General features: G+C 39.4%; 4 protein-coding genes across 4 annotated transcripts; 3 read left to right on the top strand and 1 right to left on the bottom strand.

Moving 5' to 3' along the window:
* Window positions 1-1766: 1766 nt before the first annotated feature.
* Window positions 1767-5984, top strand: LOC106395486 (cytochrome P450 76C3). The gene is made up of 4 exons (XM_013835931.3): window positions 1767-2194; window positions 2545-3061; window positions 3459-3737; window positions 4317-5984. Exons 1-4 carry the CDS (start codon window positions 1794-1796, stop codon window positions 4653-4655), a joined length of 1536 nt encoding a protein of 511 aa, XP_013691385.1. The 5' UTR covers window positions 1767-1793; the 3' UTR covers window positions 4656-5984.
* LOC106396048 (BEACH domain-containing protein C2-like) lies at window positions 5748-20454 on the top strand. The gene is made up of 32 exons (XM_048753400.1): window positions 5748-5982; window positions 6224-8199; window positions 8538-9322; window positions 9536-10288; window positions 10647-10781; window positions 11045-11149; window positions 11283-11419; window positions 11472-11513; window positions 11671-11752; window positions 12048-12374; window positions 12622-13220; window positions 13556-13640; window positions 13802-13996; window positions 14163-14711; window positions 14797-14940; window positions 15019-15498; window positions 15700-15842; window positions 16002-16071; window positions 16180-16263; window positions 16417-16473; window positions 16575-16643; window positions 16724-16810; window positions 16903-17019; window positions 17180-17329; window positions 17421-17505; window positions 17596-17716; window positions 17852-17948; window positions 18032-18145; window positions 18445-18817; window positions 18892-19640; window positions 19715-19837; window positions 19991-20454. The coding sequence occupies exons 2-32, from the start codon at window positions 6276-6278 to the stop codon at window positions 20036-20038; spliced, it is 8829 nt and encodes a 2942-aa protein (XP_048609357.1). The 5' UTR covers window positions 5748-5982; window positions 6224-6275; the 3' UTR covers window positions 20039-20454.
* A 601-nt stretch (window positions 20455-21055) lies between these two features.
* LOC106396976 lies at window positions 21056-22287 on the top strand. Its single transcript, XM_013837494.3, has 5 exons — window positions 21056-21263; window positions 21347-21414; window positions 21496-21695; window positions 21781-21916; window positions 21985-22287. The coding sequence occupies exons 1-5, from the start codon at window positions 21134-21136 to the stop codon at window positions 22099-22101; spliced, it is 651 nt and encodes a 216-aa protein (XP_013692948.2). The 5' UTR covers window positions 21056-21133; the 3' UTR covers window positions 22102-22287.
* Window positions 22288-22324: 37 nt separating this feature from the next.
* On the bottom strand, window positions 22325-24395 carry LOC106396975 (cytochrome P450 704C1-like). The gene is made up of 4 exons (XM_013837492.3): window positions 23777-24395; window positions 23373-23645; window positions 22756-23295; window positions 22325-22643 (listed from the first exon to the last, which is right to left on the bottom strand). Exons 1-4 carry the CDS (start codon window positions 24296-24298, stop codon window positions 22455-22457), a joined length of 1524 nt encoding a protein of 507 aa, XP_013692946.1. The 5' UTR covers window positions 24299-24395; the 3' UTR covers window positions 22325-22454.
* Window positions 24396-25325: the final 930 nt, after the last annotated feature.

Raw genomic sequence — 25325 nt, 5'->3', positions numbered from 1 at the left:
TTTCAAAAAATGTTGATCCAGTTTCACCCTCTGATTAACGATATGAATCATTTCTCGACCAAGGAAATCTATCGAGATTTGCTTATCTCCATTCATCGCGAAGATCGAGGAGATGTGGTGGAAACCGCGCATCATTGTGGAAATTCTTGAGTCATGTCCACAAACTTTCTTCTGGTTTTCTCTGCTAAGTGAGCTTAAGAGTTTCATATGAAACTAACTATATGCATGTTTAAGAAGGGAAAGAGATGAATTTCCATTACACAAGATTTTGATTGACACACTTTAGTCGTCTTGTTAACTGTTGTGATTTTGGCTTGGCCTCTCATCACTCAGGCATGGCCAGCTCTTCTCTTGTTCATACTTGGTGAGCTTCTCTCACCCTCACTCTGTTTTACTTCACTCACACTCTGTTTTCACTTGTGTTTTATCATAACACAAGCACACACACTCACTCTCTTTGGTCTCTCGTTTGTCTTTGTTCATGTAGAGAGAGAAGAGAGTTTATCTTTGTACGTCCACATTGTTCTTTCTCCAAATCTTTTCTTATTAAACCTGGATATCTTTTATTACAACAGTACAACACAAGTTATAGTAGTTTTCTCTACTAACTCCATCCATCCTTTAACCCATTATTCTAGGTCCTAGACTCTCTTACACAAGTCACACTGCTCATACTTAGACTAGTCGATCTTACAAGTAAGGTTAACCAACTAACCTTACACACTCAACAACTCTTACTAACTCTTCCACTACTTCAACTTAACTTTGTTAGCTTACCAACTAACTAGTTACTCTTATTCTTCTTGTTGTGTAACTTCCTCCGTCTCTTGCACTCCAAGCTTCTTCTTCTACGTACGTGACTCCTTGGTCACTTCTTCATCTTGTGTGGCAAGCTTCCTTGCTTCCACTTCTTCTGTTGGAGGATTTAATCAAGGTTCAATCTCAACATTAACTAGCAAATACCACAAGATACACATTCAAAGACAACCAGATTCAGCAGCTTAACGTGCCAGCCTAACAACTGAACAAATAAATCTAACATTATATAAAGAGAGGAACGTACACCTAAACACATGGTTAAGCTGCCAAACCGTAATTAATTTGATACATGTGGTGATCAATAGATTTAAAGGTAATTAGCAACGAGTCCAATATCAAGCAGCACAACCAATCCCGGAGATGGATCAATAGAAATTCAAATTCACACGAAAATGACAACATAAAAATTTCACAAATAAACATTTTTCACTTTTGTGATTTGATTTTGTACTCTCTCAATTGTACTTATACCACAAAATAATTATAGGAAAACGTGTCTTGAGATCATATAGAAACTGAAACCTTCAGTGACTGGTGTCGTAACTAAATGCATAGTTACAAGGCTGATGATGTCTTGATTGCTCATGTGTCAATATATATAGTTTTACTAAATGAATACAATAAAGAAAAAAAATGCATGTCTCTTCGTTTAAAGTACATCTAAAATTTTAAATTTCTTTGCACCATAAATTTTCCAAGTATGCCAGAAATTAGGTAAGAAGCTAAAGCTTCCAACGTTCCGTAAATGTGCATGACAATTGACAAGAAACAAAAGTATCCACTAGTTTAGTTGTAGTCTCTAGGTGCTATAATGGAAATCACCAAACAACTAATACCATCGTGAAAAGTTTGCGAACTTGCTTCCCCAAATTAGATAATATCTCTAATATATTTTTTAAAATATGAAAATAAAAAATGTGTGATGGAGTTATATTAATATAAAGCCATTCTCCAAATTATTAACAGGCCGTGCAATGGAACTCTCAATAATTCCGGCCGTGGTTACGGTCCTCTTTTTTCTTGTAACTCTCTTCCTTTTCTCCACCGCAAGAACTCGGAGGGACCCCAACTACGGCGGCAATGGCCAAGGCTCACTTCCGCCGGGTCCTCCGGGACTCCCATTGGTGGGAAACATATTCCAACTCGGCTTCAATCCTCACCGTTCACTTGCTGTCTTTTCGAAAACATATGGACCTATAATGAGCTTAAAGCTTGGAAGGTTAACCGCAGTGGTTATATCTTCACCAGAAGCAGCTAAAGAGGCACTTAAAACACACGACCATGTCATGTCTGCTCGAACCTTTAACGACCCGATCCGAGCCTTTGACCATCATAAACATTCCGTTGTTTGGATTCCTGCATCGGCTCGTTGGAGGTAATTATATATCAATGTATATTTGTTTTTTTTTTGGGATCGAATTAATAACTCTATCTATAAACATCATGCCTTCTAAGAAAACTCTTTTGTGTTTAAAATCATTTGTAGAAATTAAATAAATTTTAATTTGGAAAAAATGATTTTCGTATTTATATGCGAGAAAAAAAAAAAACTTATTACCTGAAAGTATATACTGAATATTAAAAATGTATAATTTTTAAAGAACAAAGTCTAAAATTTGAATAAAAACCCATACCAATCGATATATACATTTTTAGTTTGATTACTACACGTACAATAGCCACGACCCCGATGAAGTTATGTTTGTTGTTTGTATGCATATTCAGGTTTCTGAAGAAGATAGTAGTGCAAAATTTGTTGTCACCGCAAAACCTAGACGGTATCCAATCCATAAGGATGAAAAAGGTGGAGGAACTTGTGAGCTTAGTAAACACATTTTGCGAGAGAGGAGAGGCTATTGACATGGCTCGTGCTTCCTTCGTCACATCTTTCAATATAATCTCGAATGCTCTATTTTCTGTTGATTTGGCCACGTATAGCTCTAACTCGTCGTCTTTCGAGTTCCACGAAACGGTGGTTCACCTTATGGAGATCTGTGGGAAACCCAACGCAGGAGACTTTTTCCGGCTTCTGAGGTTTCTTGATTTACAAGGAAGCCGAAAAGAGTCAACGCTCTGCATAGAGAAGCTATTTAGGGTTTTCCACGAATTCATTGATGATCGTGTAACCAAAAGATTGTCTCAGACAGCGGCGTCGAGTAACGATATGTTAGATGCCCTTCTCGATATTAAACAGCAAAACCAAGAAGAGATCACCATTAATGATATGAAGCACTTGTTTCTCGTAAGTCTCGCCTAAACACCAAATGGCACAAAAATTAATTATATTTCGGATATCGGGTACGTTCGTTTTTTCGGGTTTAGAGCATCTCCAACGTAAAACTCCATTTTTCCTTCAAAATGGAGTAAAAGTGAAAATGGAGTAAATTTGCTCCAACCCTACTCTATTTTCCATTCTATAATGGAGTGATGAACGAACAAAAAATAGATTACTTCATAAATTTCATTTTAGAGGGAAAAATGGAGTGTGGATGGAGATGCCCTTAGAAAAATAGGAATAGCTAGAGTTTTTATAAATTTTGGTCCGAGTCTGGTTTTGTTTTTCGGTTTGGTTTAGTTTGGTTCTCGTTCGGGGGTTAGGATAATTTGCCCAGAACTAACTAGGCTTATTTTTGTGACAGGATTTGTTTGTTGCTGGCACGGATACAAACTCTAGTACAATAGAGTGGGCAATGACGGAGCTACTCCGTAGCCCGGATAAAATGGTCAGAGCTCAGAGTGAGATACGACAAGTGATAGGTGGAAACGGTGTCGTTCAAGAATCTGATATCCCAAGGCTGCCTTACTTGCTAGCAGTTGTGAAAGAGACTCTTCGTTTGCATCCTCCAGCTCCTTTGATCCCTCGAAAATCTGAGTCTGATGTCCAAATCTTTGGTTTCTTCGTTCCAAAGAACTCTCAGGTATATTTAATACTCGTTTCATCAACCTTTAACTAACTTAAGATGCACGTTAGCTCTTTTTGGTTAGGTATACGTTTTTTTGTTAGTTTGAATACAGTTTGATATGTATAAACAAAGAGAGAAACATAAGCTTATTAGCCTTATTTGGTTTTGTTCAGTTTAAATAGAAATAAAAGTTGATTATTTTGGTTTTGGTCAAGTTTACATTATGAGTTGTGAAATGAATTCGTTTTCGTTGTGGTTGGAAGAGTGCACACTAAAGTTTGATCGGATAGCGTAGGATCCATTGAAAATTTTATGAGTGAACGCTTCATTTTTTCTATGGTTGAATGAATTCTTGCGGAATCAAATCCTTGTATTCAATATTTGGTGAATGAAAAGTATGAAGTTGAGCATATTAGAAAAATTAAGCGAAAGAATTCATACAGCATAAACACTTATCTTGAATAAAACTCAAATCTAAATAATATTTTGCTCAATTTAGGACTGGATTTGGGATGTTTAGTTTGAAATATACGTGAAACCAATACTTTGGTTCGGTTTGATTAATAACGGTTCTTCTATGGGTTTGAATATCAGGTTCTCGTGAACGTTTGGGCAATGGGACGAGACTCGAACGTGTGGGAGAATCCAATGAAGTTTGAGCCAGAGAGGTTCTTGTTACGTGAAATCGATGTAAGAGGCAAAGATTTCGAGCTGTTACCATTTGGATCAGGAAGAAGGATGTGTCCGGGAATCTCAATGTCACTGAAGACAATGCCTGTGGTGCTTGCCTCTCTTCTCTACTCCTTTGACTGGAAACTTCAAGACGGTGTCGTCCCTGGAAACATGGACATGAGTGAGGTCTTTGGTCTTATTTTACATAAAGCCAAACCTCTCTGCGTTGTACCTATCAAGAAACCTACATCATCGTCTTAGTATTTTCCATGTTATTATTTTCTTTATAATGAGACTTCTTTTTCACTCATAGTTGCTTGAAAACATGTGTAAGTGCTTGTGCTACATGCATAAATCGCAAGAGATTGAATGAATGTCGTATGTACAACATCTTTCGAACAGAACAGTGTTGGGTGTGATTTCATCGTCCTCTAAGGATTTGTAAATCTTGTATGTAGGAGGGTCATCACCGCCTATATGTAAGAGAGCCAATTACCACAGCAAATGGGGAGCTAAATCTTCACCGAATAATCAATTTATCAGTTGTTGATTATGCAGATGCAGTTTTTGTCTTTTGTTTTTCGGGATTGTGATATTTTGCTTCTTCGATTCTCCTCATCTCAGGTTTTCTCATCATCTCCCATCTTTTAATCCACATAGACAATACATATGCATACACTCTTAAGGCCAAATTTGTTGTCATATCTCAAGCATAACGATCACTCGAAGTAATGCTATATAAAAATGTTTCTGAATTATCCAATTCATAAATACATTATTCTAAAGTGTATTATGTTCATGACTTCTTAAGACCATATTCAACACTGAATCCATTAAAAGAAGAATTATTAAAAGTTAAATTTCGTAGAAATATGTTATAATATTCATCTTAACTATGTTTCCTTTGACAAAAAAAAAACTATGTTTCTTGGCTTTTTGAAAATTTAAGAGTAGTATATTTAGAGCTATTAATGAATTATGCAACTGATGTCAAAAAGGAAAAACCATACCACTGTAATAGTTTTACTGTTCCATTATAACTTCACAAACATGTAAGTTGTAACTAATGATTTAATTTTTACTATAGGGGAAATCATCTCAAGCACTCCTTGTTCATGGTTGTAAGATTTTCTTAATCATGAGGTGGTTAGGGCTTGAAGAACCCAGGTTTCCAAATTTATATTGGGCCTAGGTAAAATAAAGCCCATATGTTACTATAAAGCCCACAATGTATATAAAGAAACACATTTACTTAACATGATTGCATTAGCGAAATAAATACTTGATTGACATATGTAAATTTAATTCTAATGCTAACTAATTGACTTTTATGTGTGAGAAGTTTTGCTAAATCCTGAATCAGACACAACCTCTCTCTCCTCTCTCTCTCCTCTCTCTCTCTCTCCCGCGCGCCCAAGTCGCCTCCCTTCTCCGATCGTCTCCCCTCTCTCTCTCTCTTTACTTTCAGTCGCCTGCTGAATCTCTCCCATTCTTCCCTTCTCCAGCTGCTCCGCCTGAGGATTAGAGGATCCCGTGTGGACTTCATCTCAGTCGCTTCCGATTCGCTTCATTTCCTCCGCTCCGATCCGTACGTATTCTCTTCCGATTCGCGGAATGTGTATATAGTTTTCGATACAAATTTAGAAATCTTCCTAATCGATTAAGATCTGCATCTCTGATATAGTGTTTGCTGCGTGTACTTTGTTTAGTAGATCCAAGTGATTCGATTCTTAGGTTTTAGTCGCGGTTGCATTGCTCAATCGATATCAGATGTATCTGTCTCACAAGCTAAGCTTATACTTAGAATCTTGATGTCTAACACGTGGCAGGTGAGAAAAAAAGTTGCTGTGTATATGACTGTACTCTCCGTAAGTTGAAACAATGGAAGAAGATGATGAGAGAAAGCTCTCAGAAGCTTCTGGTCATCATCCTATAGAGGCGTTTGATGCAGCTTTACAAGGGGTCAGTTCAGCTGGTGGAGACTTCAAGGATGAAGATTTTGAACAAGTTTCTCTGGGAGATCAGGAGAAGTCTGCTAACGTATCGCATGGTGACGTTAAGGAACCTGGAAGCACTTCAAACTCTGACCATCAGTTTGGTGGAACCGAAGGGGTTGCTTATCACTTGTCCGGGACTCAGGAGGCGTATGATTTGATGCCCATGGATGATGTGGAAAGTGAGAGACTTTCCAGCGATGGACCAGAGAGAGAAGCTTCTTATTCCATGACTAAGTCCGTGGCGGATTCTTCCCACCATCCGGAATCTGGATATTCCCCGGTTCATGATTCCCCGCAGAAGCCCAAGCCAAAGGCGACAACTTCGAATGTTTCTCCGGAACTACTGCATCTAGTGGATTCAGCCATCATGGGGAAGCCTGAAAGCTTGGATAAACTGAAGAACGTTGTTAGCGGTGTTGAGAGTTTTGACTCTGGAGAGGACCCTGAGAGCACTGCGTTCCTTGTTGTTGATTCGCTTATTGGCACCATGGGTGGAGTTGAGAGCTTTGAAGAGGATGAAGATAGCAACCCTCCTAGCGTCATGTTAAATTCCCGTGCTGCAATTGTTTCTGGTGAGCTTATTCCTTGGCTGCCTTGTTTAGGTGATAGCCTTCATTTTATGTCTCCGAGGACTCGCATGGTTCGGGGGTTGCTTGTTATTTTACGGTCATGTACGAGAAACAGAGCGATGTGTTCGACGGCAGGTTTATTAGGGGTTTTGTTGCGATCAGTGAAAGAGATTATTTCCAAGGACGCTGATATGAAATGGAGTTCTGCTGCTGTTTTGCTTCTATGCATTCAACATTTAGCTGGGCACTCCCTTAGTGTCGATGATTTACACATGTGGCTTGAGGTTACAAAAACCACGCTAACAACAGCATGGTCAAGTCCGTTGATGCTTGCTTTGGAGAAGGTAATGAGTGGAAAGGAATCAAGGGGACCTGCTTGTACTTTTGAATTTGATGGTGAAAGCTCTGGTTTACTTGGTCCCGGAGAAAGTCGTTGGCCCTTTACAAATGGGTACGCGTTTGCAACATGGATCTATATTGAATCATTCGCTGACACATTAAACGCTGCAACTGCGGCAGCTGCAATTGCTGCTGCCGCAGCAGCCAAGTCAGGAAAAACATCCGCAATGTCAGCTGCAGCGGCTGCGAGTGCACTCGCTGGTGAGGGTACTGCTCATATGCCACGTTTGTTCAGCTTTTTGTCCGCTGATAATCAGGGAATAGAAGCATATTTTCATGCCCAATTTCTGGTGGTTGAGAGTGGTAGTGGGAAAGGAAGAAAGTCTTCACTGCATTTTACCCATGCATTTAAGCCTCAATGTTGGTATTTTATTGGTCTCGAGCATAGCGGCAAGCAAGGACTTCTGGGGAAGGCAGAGAGTGAATTACGTCTGTATGTTGATGGATCCTTGTATGAAAGTCGTCCTTTTGATTTTCCTCGTATATCCAAGCCTCTCTCTTTTTGTTGCATTGGCACAAATCCTCCTCCTACTATGGCTGGCTTACAACGTCGCCGTCGTCAGTGTCCTCTGTTTGCGGAGGTAGGACCAGTTTATATATTTAAGGAACCGATTGGTCCTGAAAGAATGGCGCGCTTGGCTTCTAGAGGTGGGGATGTTTTGCCTTGTTTCGGGAATGGGGCAGGCCTCCCTTGGTTAGCTACAAATGAACATGTACGTAATAGTGCAGATGAAAGTAGTCTTTTGGATGCAGAGATCGGAGGATATATTCACCTGCTTTACCACCCTTGTTTGCTGAGTGGGCGGTTTTGCCCAGATGCTTCACTTTCTGGAGCAACAGGTGCCTATATATATACTCCCTTTTAATAAAGTTTAAGATCAAAATGCTCTTTGAAACAATTGATAACGTTAATTGCCGAAATGATTTTGATATGCTTTATTATATGTTTTCAGATTCTTATGGCTGATTCATTATCTCTGTCTTTGATTTGCTCTTTGTCTCTGTCAATGCTTTTCTTTTCCCTTCATAAATTCCTTTCGTCATTTTCCTTCTTCTCCATTATCGAAAAAAGTTGTGATTCTTTTTCCAGCTATGAGATGGGAAATAGCCATTTTTGACTTTTTACTGTAGCTTGAACAAATCTTTTTGATCTGCTTTTTATTCTTTTCTTTGTTAAGGCACTCTGAGGCGACCAGCTGAGGTCCTTGGACAAGTTTATGTTGCCACGAGAATGAAGCCAGTGGAGTCCTTCTGGGCCCTAGCTCATGGAGGACCCATGTCTCTGCTTCCTCTGACTGTAAGCAACGTGAATAAAGATAGCTTGGAGCCATGTCCAGGAAACAATCCATTGTCTTTGTCCACAGTTACTCTTGCTGCACCTGTATTTAGAATTATCTCAGTTGCTATTCAACATCCTGGGAACAATGAAGAGTTGTGTCGTAATCAGGGACCCGAGATTCTGGCCCGAATTCTGAGTTATCTTCTACACTCACTTGCATCCCTTGATAGGAAGCATGATGGAGTAGGAGAAGAGGAACTAGTTGCTGCTATTGTTTCCTTGTGCCAATCTCAGAAGATCAATCATGTTCTTAAAGTGCAGCTCTTCCGTACACTGCTATTAGATTTGAAAATATGGAGCTTGTGCAATTATGGACTCCAAAAGAAGCTATTGTCATCTCTTCAAGATATGGTTTTCACTGAAGCAAAAGCTATGAGGGATGCTGATGCTATTCAGCTGCTTCTGGATGGTTGTCGAAGATGCTATTGGATGATATCTGAGCAGGATTCCGTGACCAGTTTTCCTCTTGACGGGAATACGCGTCAAATGGGGGAAGTTAACGCTCTTATTGATGAACTTCTGGTCATTATTGAACTTCTGATGGGAGCAGCATCTCCTTCTTTAGCTGCTGATGACCTCCGTCGATTACTTGGTTTCATAATTGACAGTCCACAGCCAAATCAGGTAACAGTTTTCTTTTAGTGTTCTTCAGTAATCACAATTAGACAACTGCAGTAGGGAATACTCGGAACAGATTGCACGTTTCCTGTGTTGTTGCTAGAGAATATTTTAACAGATTGCAGTTTTCTTGTGTTGGTAGTTAGGAAAAAATGGCAAGGACCACCTTAATTGAGAAATACGCGTTTTCTGACACTTTTCAACCTTTTCGTGTTTTAGGTTGCAAGGGTACTACACCTTATATATAGATTGGTTGTACAGCCAAATGCTGCAAGAGCTACGATGTTTGCGGAGGTATTTATAACATCCGGTGGGATAGAAACACTTCTTGTTCTGCTGCAGAGAGAAGCTAAAACTGCTGAGGGAAATATTTTAGCTGGCAAGAGTGAAACAAGGTCATTGTCTGATCAAAGTGAAAAGAGACAGTTCAACGAGTCTGGTTCGGTAAAACAGCTGGAATCTGATCCACACGATAATGAGATTAACATTGACCCTTGTGGTCCTGATGGAAATTCTTTTGAGGATGATAATGTAGGGTCTTTGAATGAATCAGAGTCAGCTCAACAAGAAAAAGAGGACAAATCTGCACCTGTCATTTGTGATAGTGACTCCGCTTCCGTTTCCAATTTCATAAATACTGAGAGAATATCGTCTGAAATTGGTGGTATAAGTCTTTCAATAAGTGCTGATAATGCAAGAAATAACGTGTACAATGTTGACAATAGCGATGCTGTTGTGGTCGGGATCATCCGATTGATTGGTGCGTTAATTTCTAGTGGGCACCTAACATTTGATTTGGGGGGCCGTTCTGATGTGACAAGTAATATCCTGGGTAGTGGGCTCCATGAAAATGGGGGAACAATGTTTGATGATAAAGTTGCATTGCTTCTATTTGCTTTGCTGAAAGCATTTCAAGCTGCTCCAAACAGGCTGATGACTGACAATGTTTATACAACTTTGCTTGGGGCCTCGGTATGTACTCTTGATATTCCATTTTGTTTATGAACATTCCAGTCGTAGAATATGTAAGGTTTCGTTCCTGATAGCAACGGTACAAAGTGTCGGTGTGTTGCTGCATAGTTCTTTCGCTTAAAACGTTGTGCTTGTTTTTTTGTACTGCTAAAAAGGTGTGAAACTTGTTGAAAGTTGGTTCTAATCCGGCCTTAAGAAATACTATCTTTTTACCATATACTGACCATCATGATTTACTATGGTATTGTGATGTGCGGTTCTTATTATATCAACAATATATTTGGTCTAGGTTGATTACTCTTTTAGATTTTGTTGTGAGGTTTAAAATTATATCCTGGGCATGGGTGCTTTCTTGCAGATTAATGCTTCATCAACAGAGGATGGCCTTAACTTTTATGATTCAGGTCACCGTTTTGAACATTCCCAACTTTTGTTGGTTCTCCTGCGGTCTCTACCATTTGCGTCTAAGAATCTCCAAAGCCGAGCACTTCAGGTATAAGTCATAGTTGAAATATTTGCCGACTTTCAAGGAACAAATTTCCTTAGTAAAAGTGCTTGAGATACTCTAAACTTTCGGCTGTATAAATTTCAATCTACGCAGAAATAATACGAGCATTTTTGTACTATACACAGCTGTCAGGAAGACTAATAAAGCTTCAGATCAATTGCCTGAAACTTTATCTTGTGGACTGTTTTTACACGCATCACTTGTCCAGTGTCCGACATACTTTCTGAACTTGCTCTTTGTTTTGTCAGGATCTTCTTTTTTTGGCTTGCAGTCATCCAGAAAATAGGAGCAGTCTGACAACAATGGAAGAATGGCCTGAGTGGATATTGGAGATACTGATCACAAACTATGAGGTACTCATCTAACCTTAGAACCTAGATCTTTTCCTTCATGTTTGTTGTATTTTTAGTTATGCCTACATCTTGTAAAGAGTGAGTAAATTGTAGAAGCATGTCCTAACAACAGCTCTGACTATTGTGTATACAGAAGGATGCAGGGAAGCAGTCTGCTTCAGCCGGTTCTTCTGAGGTCGAAGATATGATTCACAACTTCCTGATCATAATGTTGGAACATTCAATGCGGCAGAAGGATGGTTGGAAGGTAGAATTTTGTTTTAATTGTCCATTAGATACACCTTAGCCCTCTCACAAGCTACATTGTTTCAATAATAATTACTTGCGGCGTCTATTTCCTTCTTTCAGGGGAGCAAAGAATTAGGTATTTCCATGTGCATCTTCATCATTTTTTTCCAGATTTTTGTTTTTGAATTGACTTTATTTTTCTGTGCTATTTGTGAGTTTCTCACATTTCAAGCATTTTGTACGGTCATCTATTTATGTCATATCTTTTGCTGATCTTATCATACTTCTTGAAGGCGCGAGGAGTCATTACCAATTTTCAAAAGAAGGCTTTTTGGTGGATTGCTAGACTTTGCTGCTAGAGAATTACAGGCTCAGGTAACTCCTTTTCTTCACAATTTGTTGTTTTATCTTATACTATATAGGTGACCACAAAATGAAGGGTTTTTATTGTTTCGGAAGTTCGACATATAGACAAACCTTCCACTCCTGGAAAGACCTTTAGATAACATACCATACCAGGGAGTTTGCTTGCAAGCCAACACTGCTGTAAAGCTTTTTTGGTTACCTCATATTTATCTTCTAAGCATATGTGTGTGTGTTCACCTGTCTTGTTCTACTGGGATAGAACTAGATGTTTTACCTGCATAATCATTTTTCTTTCCCTCAACAGACTCAAGTTATTGCTGCAGCAGCTGCTGGTGTTGCTGCAGAGGGTTTAGCACCAAAAGATGCAAAGGCAGGAGCAGATAATGCTGCACAGCTTTCTGTTTTCCTGGTGGAAAATGCAATCGTGATTTTGATGCTTGTCGAAGATCATTTGCGGTTACAAAGCAAACAAACTTGTGCAGCAAATGCAGTTGATGCCTCCCCGTCTCCTCTATCTTTTGTTTCGCCACTTAAAAATCGCACAAGCACACTGACAGCAATAGGGGAATCATCAGAGGTTCCTAGCAGTCGCGCTTCAGTGTCAAGTGATTCGGGAAAGGTCCCGTTAGATGTAAGCAGAGAACATTCTCAAACGCCAAATTTCTCTAAATTGGACTTTCCATCATGCTTATAATTTTCAATATTCTCTTATGTTTGTTGATGTGTTCAGCTTTCTATATGTCCACCAATTTGTCAGCTTTTTAGTTTGGTTAATACCTCATTTTATATACTATCAAATTTTAATTTCGTCATTTGGGATTCTCGTACACTTTTATGTTATGGACACTCAAGTTATCTTGCCTTTTCTTTTCTTTCAGATACTCGCTTCAATGGCTGATGCAAGTGGACAGATTTCAGCAGTCGCTATGGAGCGCCTTACTGCTGCCGTTGCAGCTGAGCCCTATGAATCTGTTTCATGTGCTTTTGTTTCATATGGCAGCTGTGCCATGGATTTGGCTGAGGGTTGGAAGTACAGGAGTCGGTTGTGGTATGGTGTTGGTTTTCCCTCTAAAACTAGTTGTTTTGGTGGTGGTGGCAGTGGTTCGGACTCTTGGAAGTCTACTTTAGAAAAAGATGCTCATGGAAACTGGATTGAACTTCCTCTGGTTAAAAAATCTGTATCCATGCTTCAAGCTTTGCTCCTAGATGAGTCCGGACTTGGAGGTGGCCTTGGAATAGGTGGAGGATCTGGTACTGGGATGGGAGGGATGGCATCCCTCTACCAGTTGCTGGACAGTGATCAGCCCTTCTTATGCATGCTTCGAATGGTGCTTCTGTCTATGAGGGAAGAAGACTATGGCGAAGATAATATGTTGATGAGAAATGTAAGTCTTGAGCGCTCCTCTGGAAATTCAATTTCACTAGATAGCGGTTCTCAGATGTCTATGCGACAGTCACGATCAGCATTATTGTGGAGGTAAAGTGAATGACATATCTTTCTTCCTTCGTTGCCAATTAGTTATACATCTGCTTAGATACTTTGTGTTAGCATTTTGGAGCCAAGACAATATGATGCTCTGAGTTCAATTGTGTTCCCAAGTCACTTGTGGGTCACTCAAGATGATTACTACGTGACATATAGTATTTTCTAATGAATTATTTGCAAAGAATTTTAAAATATGGTATCAAATGCTTGATTTTAGTTATCAATGTATATTTGGCCTGGTTCTGCTGTTTATCAGGAGAAGTTTTTTTTGTTTTTTGAACACCTATCAGGATAAGTTTTGACTCTTTTTTTGTTTAATCTCACAGTGTGCTTTCTCCTATCCTAAACATGCCAATATCCGATTCAAAGAGGCAGAGAGTACTGGTTACTGCATGTGTTCTCTATTCTGAGGTTAGTTCTTTCCTAAATCTGGTTGGCATGCTTAATGATGTTCTGCTCTCCAATCTTCATGTTGCTATAGGGATTGTTAAACATGTGCCCCTATTTTGCTTCTTATGCTATCCTTTCGTTCGTTTTTTTGGGGGGACTTATTTCTTCACAAATCTTTATAGGTATGGCATGCTATCAGCAGAGACAGAAAACCACTCCGTAAGCATTATATAGAGGCCATTGTACCACCATTTATTGCAGTCCTCCGGAGATGGAGACCACTTTTGGCTGGCATCCATGAACTTGCCACTGCTGATGGTATGAATCCCCTTGTCGCTGATGATCGTGCCTTGGCGGCTGATGCTCTCCCCGTTGAGGTAGCAAAAAATGCTAACACTCCCTTAGTTATATGTTTCTAGAATGGCCATTATTTATTTCTAGTTGCTGCTTGAGCTCTTAAAATTTTCCCTTATGGGTTATGTTAGGTTTAGTATTTTTGTTTCTTGGTTTATCGTATTGAGCTATCCAAATCTATCTGTTTAGGGTGCTCTTTCTATGATTACTCCGGAGTGGGCTGCTGCTTTTGCATCACCACCTGCTGCAATGGCTCTGGCTATGATAGCTGCAGGGGCAGCTGGTTGGGAAGCGCCGCCACCTCCTACACCTTCACATCTTAGGCGCGACTCTTCAATGCTTGAGCGTAAGAGTGCCAAACTCCAGACCTTTTCAAGTTTTCAGAAACCGCTGGAGGCTACAAAAAATAACATACCACCTCGACCAAGAGATAAAGCTGCTGCAAAAGCGGCAGCTCTGGCAGCTGCACGAGATCTTGAACGGAATGCAAAGATTGGTTCAGGAAGAGGCCTAAGTGCTGTTGCAATGGCTACTTCTGCGCAGCGGAGAAATATCAGTGACATGGAGCGTTTACAGAGATGGAACAGTTCTGAAGCTATGGGAGTGGCATGGATGGAATGTCTCCAACCAGTGGATACAAAATCAGTTTATGGAAAAGATTTCAATGCGTTTTCCTACAAATTTATTGCTGTACTCGTTGCAAGTTTTGCTTTAGCACGTAATATGCAAAGATCAGAGGTTTGCTTTCCGCTTATGTTACACTTTATTGGTTTTTGAAGGGTGTATAATCTGACCCACTCCCTTTGGTTCAACTTCTCATCAGATTGATAGGCGTATGCAAGATGATATCTTAGCGGCAAATCGCCTAAGCTTGGGAGGGCGTGGTTGGCGCAAACTAATTCGTTACTTGGTAGAGATGAGATGCTTTTTTGGGCCTTTTGGAGATGAGTTATGCAGTCCGGAACGTGTAAGTCATTTTACCCTTTTTTTTAATTTAACACATGTTGAGAATTTTCCGAGTGACGTGATATAATTAAACGTTCAGGTTTTCTGGAAACTTGATTCTATGGAAAGTTTTTCGAGGATGAGACAGTGTATAAGGAGGAATTATTCTGGGACTGATCACCTCGGGGCAGCAGCAAACTATGATGATCAGGCAGATACTAAAAGTGATAATGCCAGCAAGGGTTCTCCATCAGATCCCCCTGTTCTTGCTGCTGATGTAATATCGATGGAAATAGCATATGAAGATGATGAACATGGAGAGGGTGATCATCTTGATGTCAAAGTCAATGCTGAAGAACATAGAAAGGAAAATGAAGACAGGGTAGCTGGATCACATGAGCATGCATCCAGAACTTCAGCAGGAACTAGTGATCCTCGACCTTCGAATGACCCTGAACTGGCACGAGATTCTTCAGTAGCAGCAGCTGGCTTTGTTCCTAGTGAACTTGATGAAAGGATCCTTCTTGAGTTCCCCACATCTATGGTCCGGCCACTAAGGGTTGTGAAAGGAACCTTCCAAGTATGTTTGACTAACCTGAACGTTTTGGATCTTCAACAATTAGCAAACACGAATAGAGAGAGAAGTTGGATACTAGCCCATTAGATTAGTTAAATGCAGTGAAGTCAAGAACTGTGGCATGCTTATAACTGGCTAGAATTCCCAAATATGCTGTTTTGTATGGATTTCTGGTTGCTAATCATAACTACTTTGCCTTCTCAGATTACAACACGGAGAATAAATTTTATTGTTGACAACAGCGAAAGCCAAAATATGACTGATCATTCAGATGGGTCTCAATTAGGCGACCAAGAAAAAGATCGTAGTTGGCCAATGTCTTCTCTTCATCAGATTTATAGCCGAAGGTAAAGATCATTATCAAAATTCTGTTTAGCTCGTATATTCTTATTCACTACTACGTTTTATTATTTTTTGGTTAACTGTCCCTCATTCTCAATGGGTTGTGTTCCATTTCTATTCTCCCGGTATTAGTGACTGTGATCTTATCTTTGATTATTTCTCAGATATCTCTTGAGAAGGAGCGCCCTGGAACTCTTTATGGTTGACCGTTCAAACTTCTTCTTTGATTTTGGGGTCTGCATCTAAAACCCTTTCTACGTATGATATTATTATATGTATGTTCCAACCAGTTTATTTCAGGTCTCCGTATAATGTAACCAATTTTTTTATTTAATACCATAGAATACTGAGGGAAGAAAGAATGCATATCGAGCCATCGTTCAAGCAAGACCTCCTCACTTGAACAATATTTATCTAGCAACTCAGGTTTATAGTTTTTTCCTTATTATCTTCTTTCGTTTAGCTTTTGAATTACCCTTGGTCCATATTGTTCTTCAGTGAGGGATTTGATAAAGCATAGCCTAGGCTGTCATTTTCTATCCTTTGCTGCAAAACTTACATATATTGTTACCCCAATAGAGGCCGGAACAGCTTTTGAGAAGAACTCAATTAATGGAGCGCTGGGCTAGATGGGAGGTACTGATAAACAGCACATTCACACTTGTCATGCAATTTTTTTATCCTTTTATGAGAATAACGTTATCAACGAAAGATCCCCATCCGGACGATTTCTGCAGATTAGCAATTTCGAATACTTAATGCAGCTTAACACGTTGGCTGGTCGTAGTTATAATGACATTACTCAGGTAAATCTTGTGTTCTTTAGCGTTTTCTATGAACTTGTCAATGTCGTTTCTTCCTTAATAAAATATCTTATTCTCTGCAGTATCCTGTTTTCCCGTGGATTATTTCTGACAACAGTTCAGAAAGTCTGGACCTTTCAAATCCATCTACCTTCAGAGATCTTTCCAAGGTAGTTTCCGTTGCAGTTTGCTTCTAGTTCTTCGTTCTAGATCTGTATATGATGGCTTATAATTATTGTGATTTGGGTCTGTGTATGTTCAGCCAATTGGTGCATTGAACCCGGAGCGGCTGAAAAAGTTTCAAGAGCGATATTCTAGCTTTGAAGATCCAGTCATCCCTAAATTTCACTATGGCTCGCATTACTCAAGTGCTGGAGCAGTAAGTTCTCTTGTTTATATTGTCCTGCAACAACTACATTCCCAGTTTAAAGTTTTTTATTCCTCTGAATCTTGGAAGAAAGACAATGATACTATTTTTGATGTAGCTGGATGAAGTTTGTACACCTTTTGATGTTGTGATTATAATCTCATGTGCGCAGGTGTTGTATTATCTTGCAAGAGTTGAACCGTTCACAACCCTGTCAATTCAACTTCAAGGTGGAAAGTTTGATCATGCAGACCGCATGTTTTCAGACATTCCCGCCACATGGAATGGAGTTTTAGAAGACATGAGTGATGTGAAAGAGTTGGTAAGTATTGGTTTCACTGAAGCATCGAATAGATTTATTTATTCGCCTCTTCCTCAGCTGCCCCATCCATACACTAAATTTTGTGTTGCAGGTTCCAGAGATGTTTTATCTCCCCGAGGTGCTCACCAACGAAAATTCAATCGAGTTTGGTACAACACAGTTGGGAGAAAAGCTTGGTATTGTGTTTCCCTTCCTTGTCACAGCTAAAACTTGTGCCTGGCATGGTGAAATTTTCGTTATCTGATGCGTGTTTTTGTGTCTATCAGATGCTGTAAAACTCCCTCCTTGGGCCAAAAACCCAGTGGATTTTGTACATAAGCAACGAAAGGCTCTTGAAAGCGAGCATGTATCTGCACATTTGCATGAATGGATTGATCTCATATTTGGGTAGGTTTTCTTCCCCGCCCCCGCACGCTTCCATAACGTAGTTTCCTCCTTTTACTGAATGTCCGGCAAAGTAATCACAACAAATTTTCTTTGTTATCTAATTTTTTTGTACTTTTTCGTATCTTATTCATTTAGGTATAAGCAACGTGGCAAAGAAGCTATAATGGCAAATAACGTTTTCTTCTACATTACCTACGAGGGAACTGTTGATATTGACAAGATCACAGACCGGGTAAGGCAAAAAATTTATACTGTTGGAGTTACTCAGTTACGGTATACATGTTTTCGTGACTTACCTGTGAATATGTAATGAAGGTACAACAACGTGCTACGCAAGACCAAATAGCTTATTTTGGGCAAACACCGTCCCAGCTATTGACTATTCCTCACATGAAAAGGATGGCGCTGAAAGATGTCCTACATATGCAGGTTACTTCAAGTCTCAATTTGGTTTTGCAATTTTACTCTTAGTCAACACCTCTTTTACTCATTACCATTTCTCTGAGGGTGGATTATGGAAGGTCAATAGGTTCCTTAAAAACTTTTATCATAATGAATAGTGTTTTATTATAGAGGCATGTGTCACAAGGTTACTGTATGTTATATGTGAATATAGGATTTTACTATACAGTGTTCTTCGAGAAAGTTAAGACAAATATCTTACTTACTATATACCTCAGGGCTAAATTTGCCATTTGACCATGACAGTTGTTTTGAATTTTTCGCAGACCATTTTTCGAAATCCAAAAGAGATAAAACCGTATGGTGTCCAAAATCCGGAACGCTGCAACTTACCAGCCTCAGCCATTCAGGCATCTTCAGATAGTGTTGTGATTGTGGACATGAACGTGCCAGCAGCTCGTGTTGCGCAACACAAGTGGCAACCAAACACCCCTGATGGTCAAGGTACTCCTTTCCTCTTTCATCACGGGAAGGCAACAGCAACGTCGACTAGCGGTGGATCATTGATGCGCATGTTCAAGGGTCCAGCTAGTGCCGGAACCGATGACTGGCAATTTCCCCAGGCACAGGCGTTTGCCACATCAGGAATCAGAAGTTCGTCCGTAGTTGCTATTACAAGCGATGGGGAAATAATAACAGGTAAAAAGGAAGCAGTCCCAGTTAGTATGTGTTGGTGGTAATGTATTTACTGAAATATTGTGTGTTTCTTATAGGTGGACATGCGGATAATAGTATCAAGCTGGTCTCATCTGATGGAGCAAAAACCTTGGAAACGGCTTTTGGGCACTGTGCCCCAGTTACATGTCTGGCTCTGTCTCCAGATAATAACTTCCTTGTGACGGGTTCACGGGACTGTACTGTTTTGCTGTGGAGAATTCACAAGTCGTTTACTTCTCGAACAAGCGTGTCTGAGCCATCAACTGGCTCCGGAGCGCCTTCCTCCGCAAACAACACGAACGTGGCCAACAACACGTTGGCAAATAAAGGAAAAAAATGTCGCATTGAAGGGCCAATACAAGTGCTCCGTGGCCACCGAAGAGAAATAGTTTCTTGCTGTGTCAGCTCAGATCAAGGAGTGGTTGTTTCCTCCTCCGAGTCCTCGGATGTTCTGTTGCATTCCATAAGAAAAGGAAGGCTGATCAGACGATTGGTTGGTGTGACGGCTAATTCTCTTTGCATTTCATCTGATGGGGTTATAATGGCATGGAGTAGCTCGGAGGGTTCTATTAGCGTCTTCACCATTAACGGAGTTCTGATAGCCAAAGCCAAACTTCCATTCTCTTGTACCATAAGTTGCATGGAAATGTCCATGGATGGTCAAAACGCCTTGATTGGGATGAACTCATGTTCCAGCATGGATTATTCGAGCAGTAATGAAACATCGTCGAAAGATGGCAACGAAATCGAGAGGTTTGATGTTTCATGTCCTTCAATTTGCTTCCTCAACCTATACACTCTACAGGTATTACAAATATGAACTTCTTGATAAGATAAACTGGTGTTTATTATCTGGGTCTAAACAACTTTGTCTTGTAGGTATTCCATGAGCTAAAGCTTGGCCAAGGACAGGATATAACCGCACTGGCTCTAAACGTTGACAACACAAACCTCTTAGTTTCCACGGAAGATAAACAGCTGATAATCTTCACAGATCCGGCTGTAAGTTTACCATTTTGAGCCTGGTTCATATAATAGTAAAGCCTGCATAGAAACATCATCCCTGATGGGTTCTCTACATTAGTTTATCATAAGCACAAATAATTGATATCGTTAGTCATTATAGTTGTTGGTAAAACCTTGTGTGACTTGCAGTTAAGCTTAAAGGTGGTGGATCAGATGCTGAAGCTTGGGTGGGAATGAGAGAATATAATCAAAACCTATTTGATAAAAAAAAAAAAGGATGGCGTAAAATCAGGTTTGAATACTCGCGGAAGCTGTAGAAATCCTAAAATGAGATGGACATGGTTTGGTCTTGGTCTGTCATGCCGTGTGTAACATAATGTAAAATTATGTTTAGCTCCAATAAAACTTATCCTCGCCGATTGTCTTGTGACAACTGGTTTTCTTGCTCCATAGTTGTTTACTTGTTTTGGAGATGGTTTAGATGAAAGGCTACTTGAGTTTGTTGAGGTTATATACACACCAAAGCTTGAGTTTGTTTCTTTTGCTTCTTTCTGTAGATTTGTACTTTTCGGCTTGGTATCTGTAAGAAAATGGCGTTTTGTGGTGAATTCTATTATATTCATTTATTCAGAAACACTATTTTTCCTCGTGAACTCCTAATTTCGTGTACAAAATCATTTAACTAAATCTTCTATATTGCAAAAGAGTATAAATTTCAAAGTTCATCACTAAAGACTTTTGAAGAAAAAAAATTGAAATATATATATATATATATATATCGTTAAAATCACTGGATTTCATAAGACGGTTTAATATGTTTGAAAGGCGTTTTTTTTATAGAATAAATTCTTATAATTGTCTGATAGAATCGACTAATGATTAATTCATATAAACTTTTATAATTTTTGGTTATTTCAATTCCCAGAGAATGCAGAATTATACGAATTGATAGAAAAACGACTTAAAAAAATCTGCAGCAAAGTGTAAGTAGTATTGTATCGATAGGAAACTCATGTGATGTGATGTAATTAGTAGTGAATCCTTATAAAACAGATTGAATTATCAGCTGTAAAATTGTCTGTAATATTTTTTAAAGTTTGTAATAGCATAATATATCTAGCGTTAAAAAAAAAAAGAATCGACTAATAATTAATTATATATTAAAAGAATCGGGAAAATATTATTTTTTCAGTAATGTTATACTATTTTTCATATACATTTGGAGATTGTTTTTTAAATGTTATTGAGCCTAAGCCCATCTAGGTCTCTCTCCAAGCTTAATAAAACAAGTAGGGCTGCGTCTCGAATTCGTTAGAGAGAGAGAACGAAGAGATGGGAAGGAAAGGAGAGAAGAGGAGGGAGAAAAACTACCTAGCTGCTCACGGCGGACCGGCGAGACTCCCTCCGCCGCCTGATCGTTCGAAGCAAGATTTACTTCCTTCCAAGCTCCGTGTTCCCCACGGTACTACCCTGTAAGATACTTCGCCACTATGTGTTAGTGAATTTCTATGTGTGACTGCTTCTTTGTACATACTCTTCCTTCAGATTCTACTAAACAAGTTGTCGAGAAGAAAGAAAACAATTCTAAAGCTAGAGTAGATGCTGCTGCCAAGGTATAAAGTCTTTTTCATATTTTTGAACCTTTTTTTTTTTTGCTTTGTGAATAGTATGAAAACTTTATGTGATGTAATCAGAATGGGAGTGACATAAAGTCGGAAGAAAGAAATGATGACGGCTACACAACCTCTTCTCATCAGGAGAATGATGTAACGTTAAACAATGGTGATGAAAAGAAGAAGTTAAAGAGAAAGAGGAATCAAGTAAAAGACCTTCGTTTCGAACAGGAGCTTGCGGAGTTGGATGGTCGGTCCAAAAGGAAAGAACGCAAGAAGAAGTAAGTTCTGTAATGGAAATGGCCACTTCGTGTAAATTATGTTTGAGTTTGATGACCTGATAGAAGTTTCCCTACTTTGATGCAGGTATTGGGAGGCTAAGAAGCAGAAAAAGAGTCAAGGAAAGAAAGAAGATACACTCAGGGAAAACTTTCCGAAGCATGAAGAGATCAGGTTTGGTGATGTGGTGCAAGCTCCACCAAAACTGGCTCTTGTTCAAAAGGTATATAGTCTCACTCGAGCTTCTGTTATCTGGTTCAAATGATTGATTATATGTTTCTTGTTTGACAGACACGAAAGACTCCTATGAGTGCTTCAAAGGAGAGGCAGCGATTAGAGGCTTATAGATCTCGAAATGGATGGACCTCAAGACCAGGTGTTCAGATTCCTTCTGTGGCCATGCAATAAGATGCGCCATGAACTCAGTTTTGTAGTGTGAGTGTGACTCCTCTGTTTTTGTTTTGTTCTAGCTGGCTGTCAACTTATAGATCACAATGTTCCGTTCTTTAGATTGTAATCTTACTGGAAACATTATGACAGTTGAGTTAACCAGAGTACTCTTTCAATATATATAAGCAGATTATTTAGTTTAAAGGAAATTTTTTTGGTGTTTGTTGCCATCTTTCTTGAGGATCTATCACAAAAACTCATTAATGCTTGGCTTAACTTTCACACCTTATGAGAATTTTAGGCAGATAACGTTTTTGGGTAAAGTACATGAAGCAGGGACTATAAAAGTGTGTCAAGTGTTCTAGTGAAAATCAAGTACTTGTCCTTGGGATTGCATGGAGATGGAGTCCTCCTTCTATATGAAGCGTAAGCATCCTCTTGTAAGACACGTTTCTTTTCTCATCAGCCATTTTGAAGCGAAAGAAGTGAAGAAGCGCCATCGATACTATCTTCATTTGCCTGTATGCAAAATCCTTGCCAAGACAGATCCTTGGACCAGCCTACATACACACACAGTCAAAAGAAACAAAAACATCTCAAGGTATTAGAAAAGAGAAATGTCTTCACTCTTTAACCACATCTTCGAGAGAGAGAGAGAGAGAGTGTACAAACATGAAAGCTTATGAATTTGAATGGTGACTCTGGCTGAAACACGCCATCCTTAAGCCATCTCTCTGGCTTGAACTCCTCAGCATCTTGCCCCCAAATATAACTCATCCTTCCCATTGCATAGGATATGTAGTAGACATTATCCCCTCTCTTCACTCTATATCCATCTGGAAGTACGTCATCATTCTCTGCACACCTCGTGTCCACAGGGACAGCAGGGTAAAGCCTCAAGGTCTCAGACAAGGCTGCATGGAGATACTGCATCTGATCAAGAGCCTCTTCATCTATACTCTCAACGAAACCAGTCACATCGGTTGTTCTCTCATGACTTGATGTCACGTCTCTGATCTCTTGTACGATTTTCTCCTGAACAAGTGGGTTCTTGCAGAGCATGTACAAGAACCAAGAGAGAGACGCAGCGGTTGTGTCCTTCCCAGCAATCATAAAGCTCAAGATTATATCCCTCAGGTACTTATCATTCATCTTCTCCGGATCTTTCTCACTCTCCACCAGAAATCTCGATAATATATCCTCTCTAACAGCCTAAGTACAAAGCCAAAACATTTTTGGTTTAACATTCAATCAAAACAAGAGGGTTGAGAACTTAAGAGAGAACTCACAGTGTTCTGTTCTTTCCTTTTAGAGGTAATGAGTCTATAGACAAACTTATCTATAGTAGCAACGCTCTTCTTGAGTCTAGCTTGTGACCCAATGTTGAGAAACCGTTTCAGCTTCCAAAGCGGATCGATGAATCTTAAACTAGTTGCATCGTTACCTTCATCAAAAGCTTCCATGAACTCTTCCCCTTCTTTGCTAAACCCATCCAAACACTTTAACTCCACACCAAACCCAACTTTGAAGATCGAGTCCAGTGTACATCTCATCAACATATCCTAAACCAACAAAACAAAAAGTTACCCTTTTGAGAAAGTTTCCAAATTTATTAAAACAGAGTCTGATCAAACCCAAAACAAAACAGAGTTGAGAACATTGCAAGTTTCAGAATTTATAAAACCAAACTTACCTGAGCATCAAAAGACTTTCCAGAGAGACCAAACTCAGTTACAAAACCGACAACCTTACACGCATTCGTCCTAAAAACAGAGCAGCTAAAGTCTCTCAAGACTCTAGCGGAGAACTCGAAGCTCGCGAGCTTCCTCTGCTGCTTCCACTTCTCTCCATCAACAGCAAAGATACCGTGTCCCAGAAGATCACCGAGATTCTCGCGGCTGTTCTGTCCTTTGGTGTAGTTGTCGAACCTCGTCTTGAGCACATGCTCCACGTTGCGAGGATCAGCGGTTAGTATCTCGCTCTTCCCTAGACCCAAGAACCTAAAAGTCGGCTTATTTCTCGCGATCTCCGTCTCGTAGTCGTATAAGTCGTCGCGGTGGAAGAAGAGGTCGAAGATGGTGGCGTGTACTGGAGCATACTCCTTGTTGTTTATGGATTTTCCGGCGAAGATTTTGAGTGTTAGGTAGATTGTGAAAGATAGAACGATGAAGATTGTTGTTGCTACTATGATCGCTATGCTCGCCAAAATCTCCATTTTTTGAGATTTTCTCGGTTTTTAGTCTTTCTGTTGAGAAGTCAACCGCAGTAGGTAGAAAACAAATGTCACGGCGCCATGATGAAGATGATCTAATTAGGCCGAATATTAAGGCCCATTATAAACAAATGTCACCTAGTTAGAGGGTTTATATTAACATATGAATAGATGATATTCAACTTTTGGGTTTTCTTCGTGGTGTTCCAAAAAAAAGAGGAGAGTTTTCTTCTTTTCCAGTTGATTCACTCGATGTCATTAATTTTTAATTTACTGAATTTTTTTGTTTGATATGATTCCTCTGTTTAAGAAATAGGCCTAAAATTAAGAATCATATTAAAATGTAGGCAGTAAAAAAACCGAAACCGAAAAACCGAACTGAATTATCCGGAAACAAGATCCAGATCGAAACCCACAAATACACGAATGGTTCCTATATTTTTATATATGATTAACCGAACCGAAAACCGAACATGTACTCAAATATCCGAAAAAACAAATTTCAACTTTCTAATATAGGGCCGTGTTCGAAAATGCGGCTCAGGCGGCCGAGTACGCGGCGGAAAGACGCTATCCGGTGAGTAGCCGCGGCGATTTTGGTATATTCGGCCAAAAACTCGGAGCTCCACCTTTTTTGAATTTTCAGTGTTCAAAATCGAATGTTTAGTGATAGATCTATCATAAGTGATTGAAAGCTACGTGAATAGCAAAGAAGAACAATGATAATCAATGAAAAATGACATTAACGCTGAAAATTAGGTCTGAAATTCGCGGGGTAAAAAGGTAAAAGACGGGGGTAAATTGGTAATTTCCAACTCATTAAACAAAAAACGATTTAAAGCAAAAAAATCAAAAGATGGGCTTCGAACCCACGTTGGGAACTTTTAATACATATGGGTATACCACTGGACCAACTAAGATTTACGTTTATGTTGTAATTATTTAATATATGTGCATATATGTAAATAAAATAATAGAAAACTAATCTCCGATTAATCGTCGATTAATCTCTGATTAATTGATTCGGCGC

The sequence above is a fragment of the Brassica napus genome, chromosome C4, assembly GCF_020379485.1.
Source record: "Brassica napus cultivar Da-Ae chromosome C4, Da-Ae, whole genome shotgun sequence".
NCBI classification, from domain to species: Eukaryota; Viridiplantae; Streptophyta; class Magnoliopsida; order Brassicales; family Brassicaceae; genus Brassica; species Brassica napus.
This window is presented reverse-complemented; position numbering and strand designations above follow the sequence as displayed.

Excerpts from the sequence above, each read along its gene's own strand:
- LOC106396976 (XM_013837494.3), top strand. The coding sequence starts at position 21,134 with ATGGGAAGGAAAGGAGAGAAGAGGAGGGAGAAAAACTACCTAGCTGCT. Across the intron at positions 21,264-21,346 it reads CAAGCTCCGTGTTCCCCACG|ATTCTACTAAACAAGTTGTC; the intron begins GTACTACCCTGT and ends CTCTTCCTTCAG. Across the intron at positions 21,415-21,495 it reads GAGTAGATGCTGCTGCCAAG|AATGGGAGTGACATAAAGTC; the intron begins GTATAAAGTCTT and ends TGATGTAATCAG.
- LOC106396048 (XM_048753400.1), top strand. The coding sequence starts at position 6,276 with ATGGAAGAAGATGATGAGAGAAAGCTCTCAGAAGCTTCTGGTCATCAT. Across the intron at positions 10,289-10,646 it reads CAACTTTGCTTGGGGCCTCG|ATTAATGCTTCATCAACAGA; the intron begins GTATGTACTCTT and ends GCTTTCTTGCAG. Across the intron at positions 13,221-13,555 it reads CGATCAGCATTATTGTGGAG|TGTGCTTTCTCCTATCCTAA; the intron begins GTAAAGTGAATG and ends TTAATCTCACAG.
- LOC106395486 (XM_013835931.3), top strand. The coding sequence starts at position 1,794 with ATGGAACTCTCAATAATTCCGGCCGTGGTTACGGTCCTCTTTTTTCTT. Across the intron at positions 3,062-3,458 it reads ATATGAAGCACTTGTTTCTC|GATTTGTTTGTTGCTGGCAC; the intron begins GTAAGTCTCGCC and ends TTTTTGTGACAG. Across the intron at positions 3,738-4,316 it reads TCGTTCCAAAGAACTCTCAG|GTTCTCGTGAACGTTTGGGC; the intron begins GTATATTTAATA and ends TTTGAATATCAG.
- LOC106396975 (XM_013837492.3), bottom strand. The coding sequence starts at position 24,298 with ATGGAGATTTTGGCGAGCATAGCGATCATAGTAGCAACAACAATCTTC. Across the intron at positions 23,646-23,776 it reads GAAAGTCTTTTGATGCTCAG|GATATGTTGATGAGATGTAC; the intron begins GTAAGTTTGGTT and ends TTGTTGGTTTAG. Across the intron at positions 23,296-23,372 it reads AAAGGAAAGAACAGAACACT|GCTGTTAGAGAGGATATATT; the intron begins GTGAGTTCTCTC and ends CTTTGTACTTAG.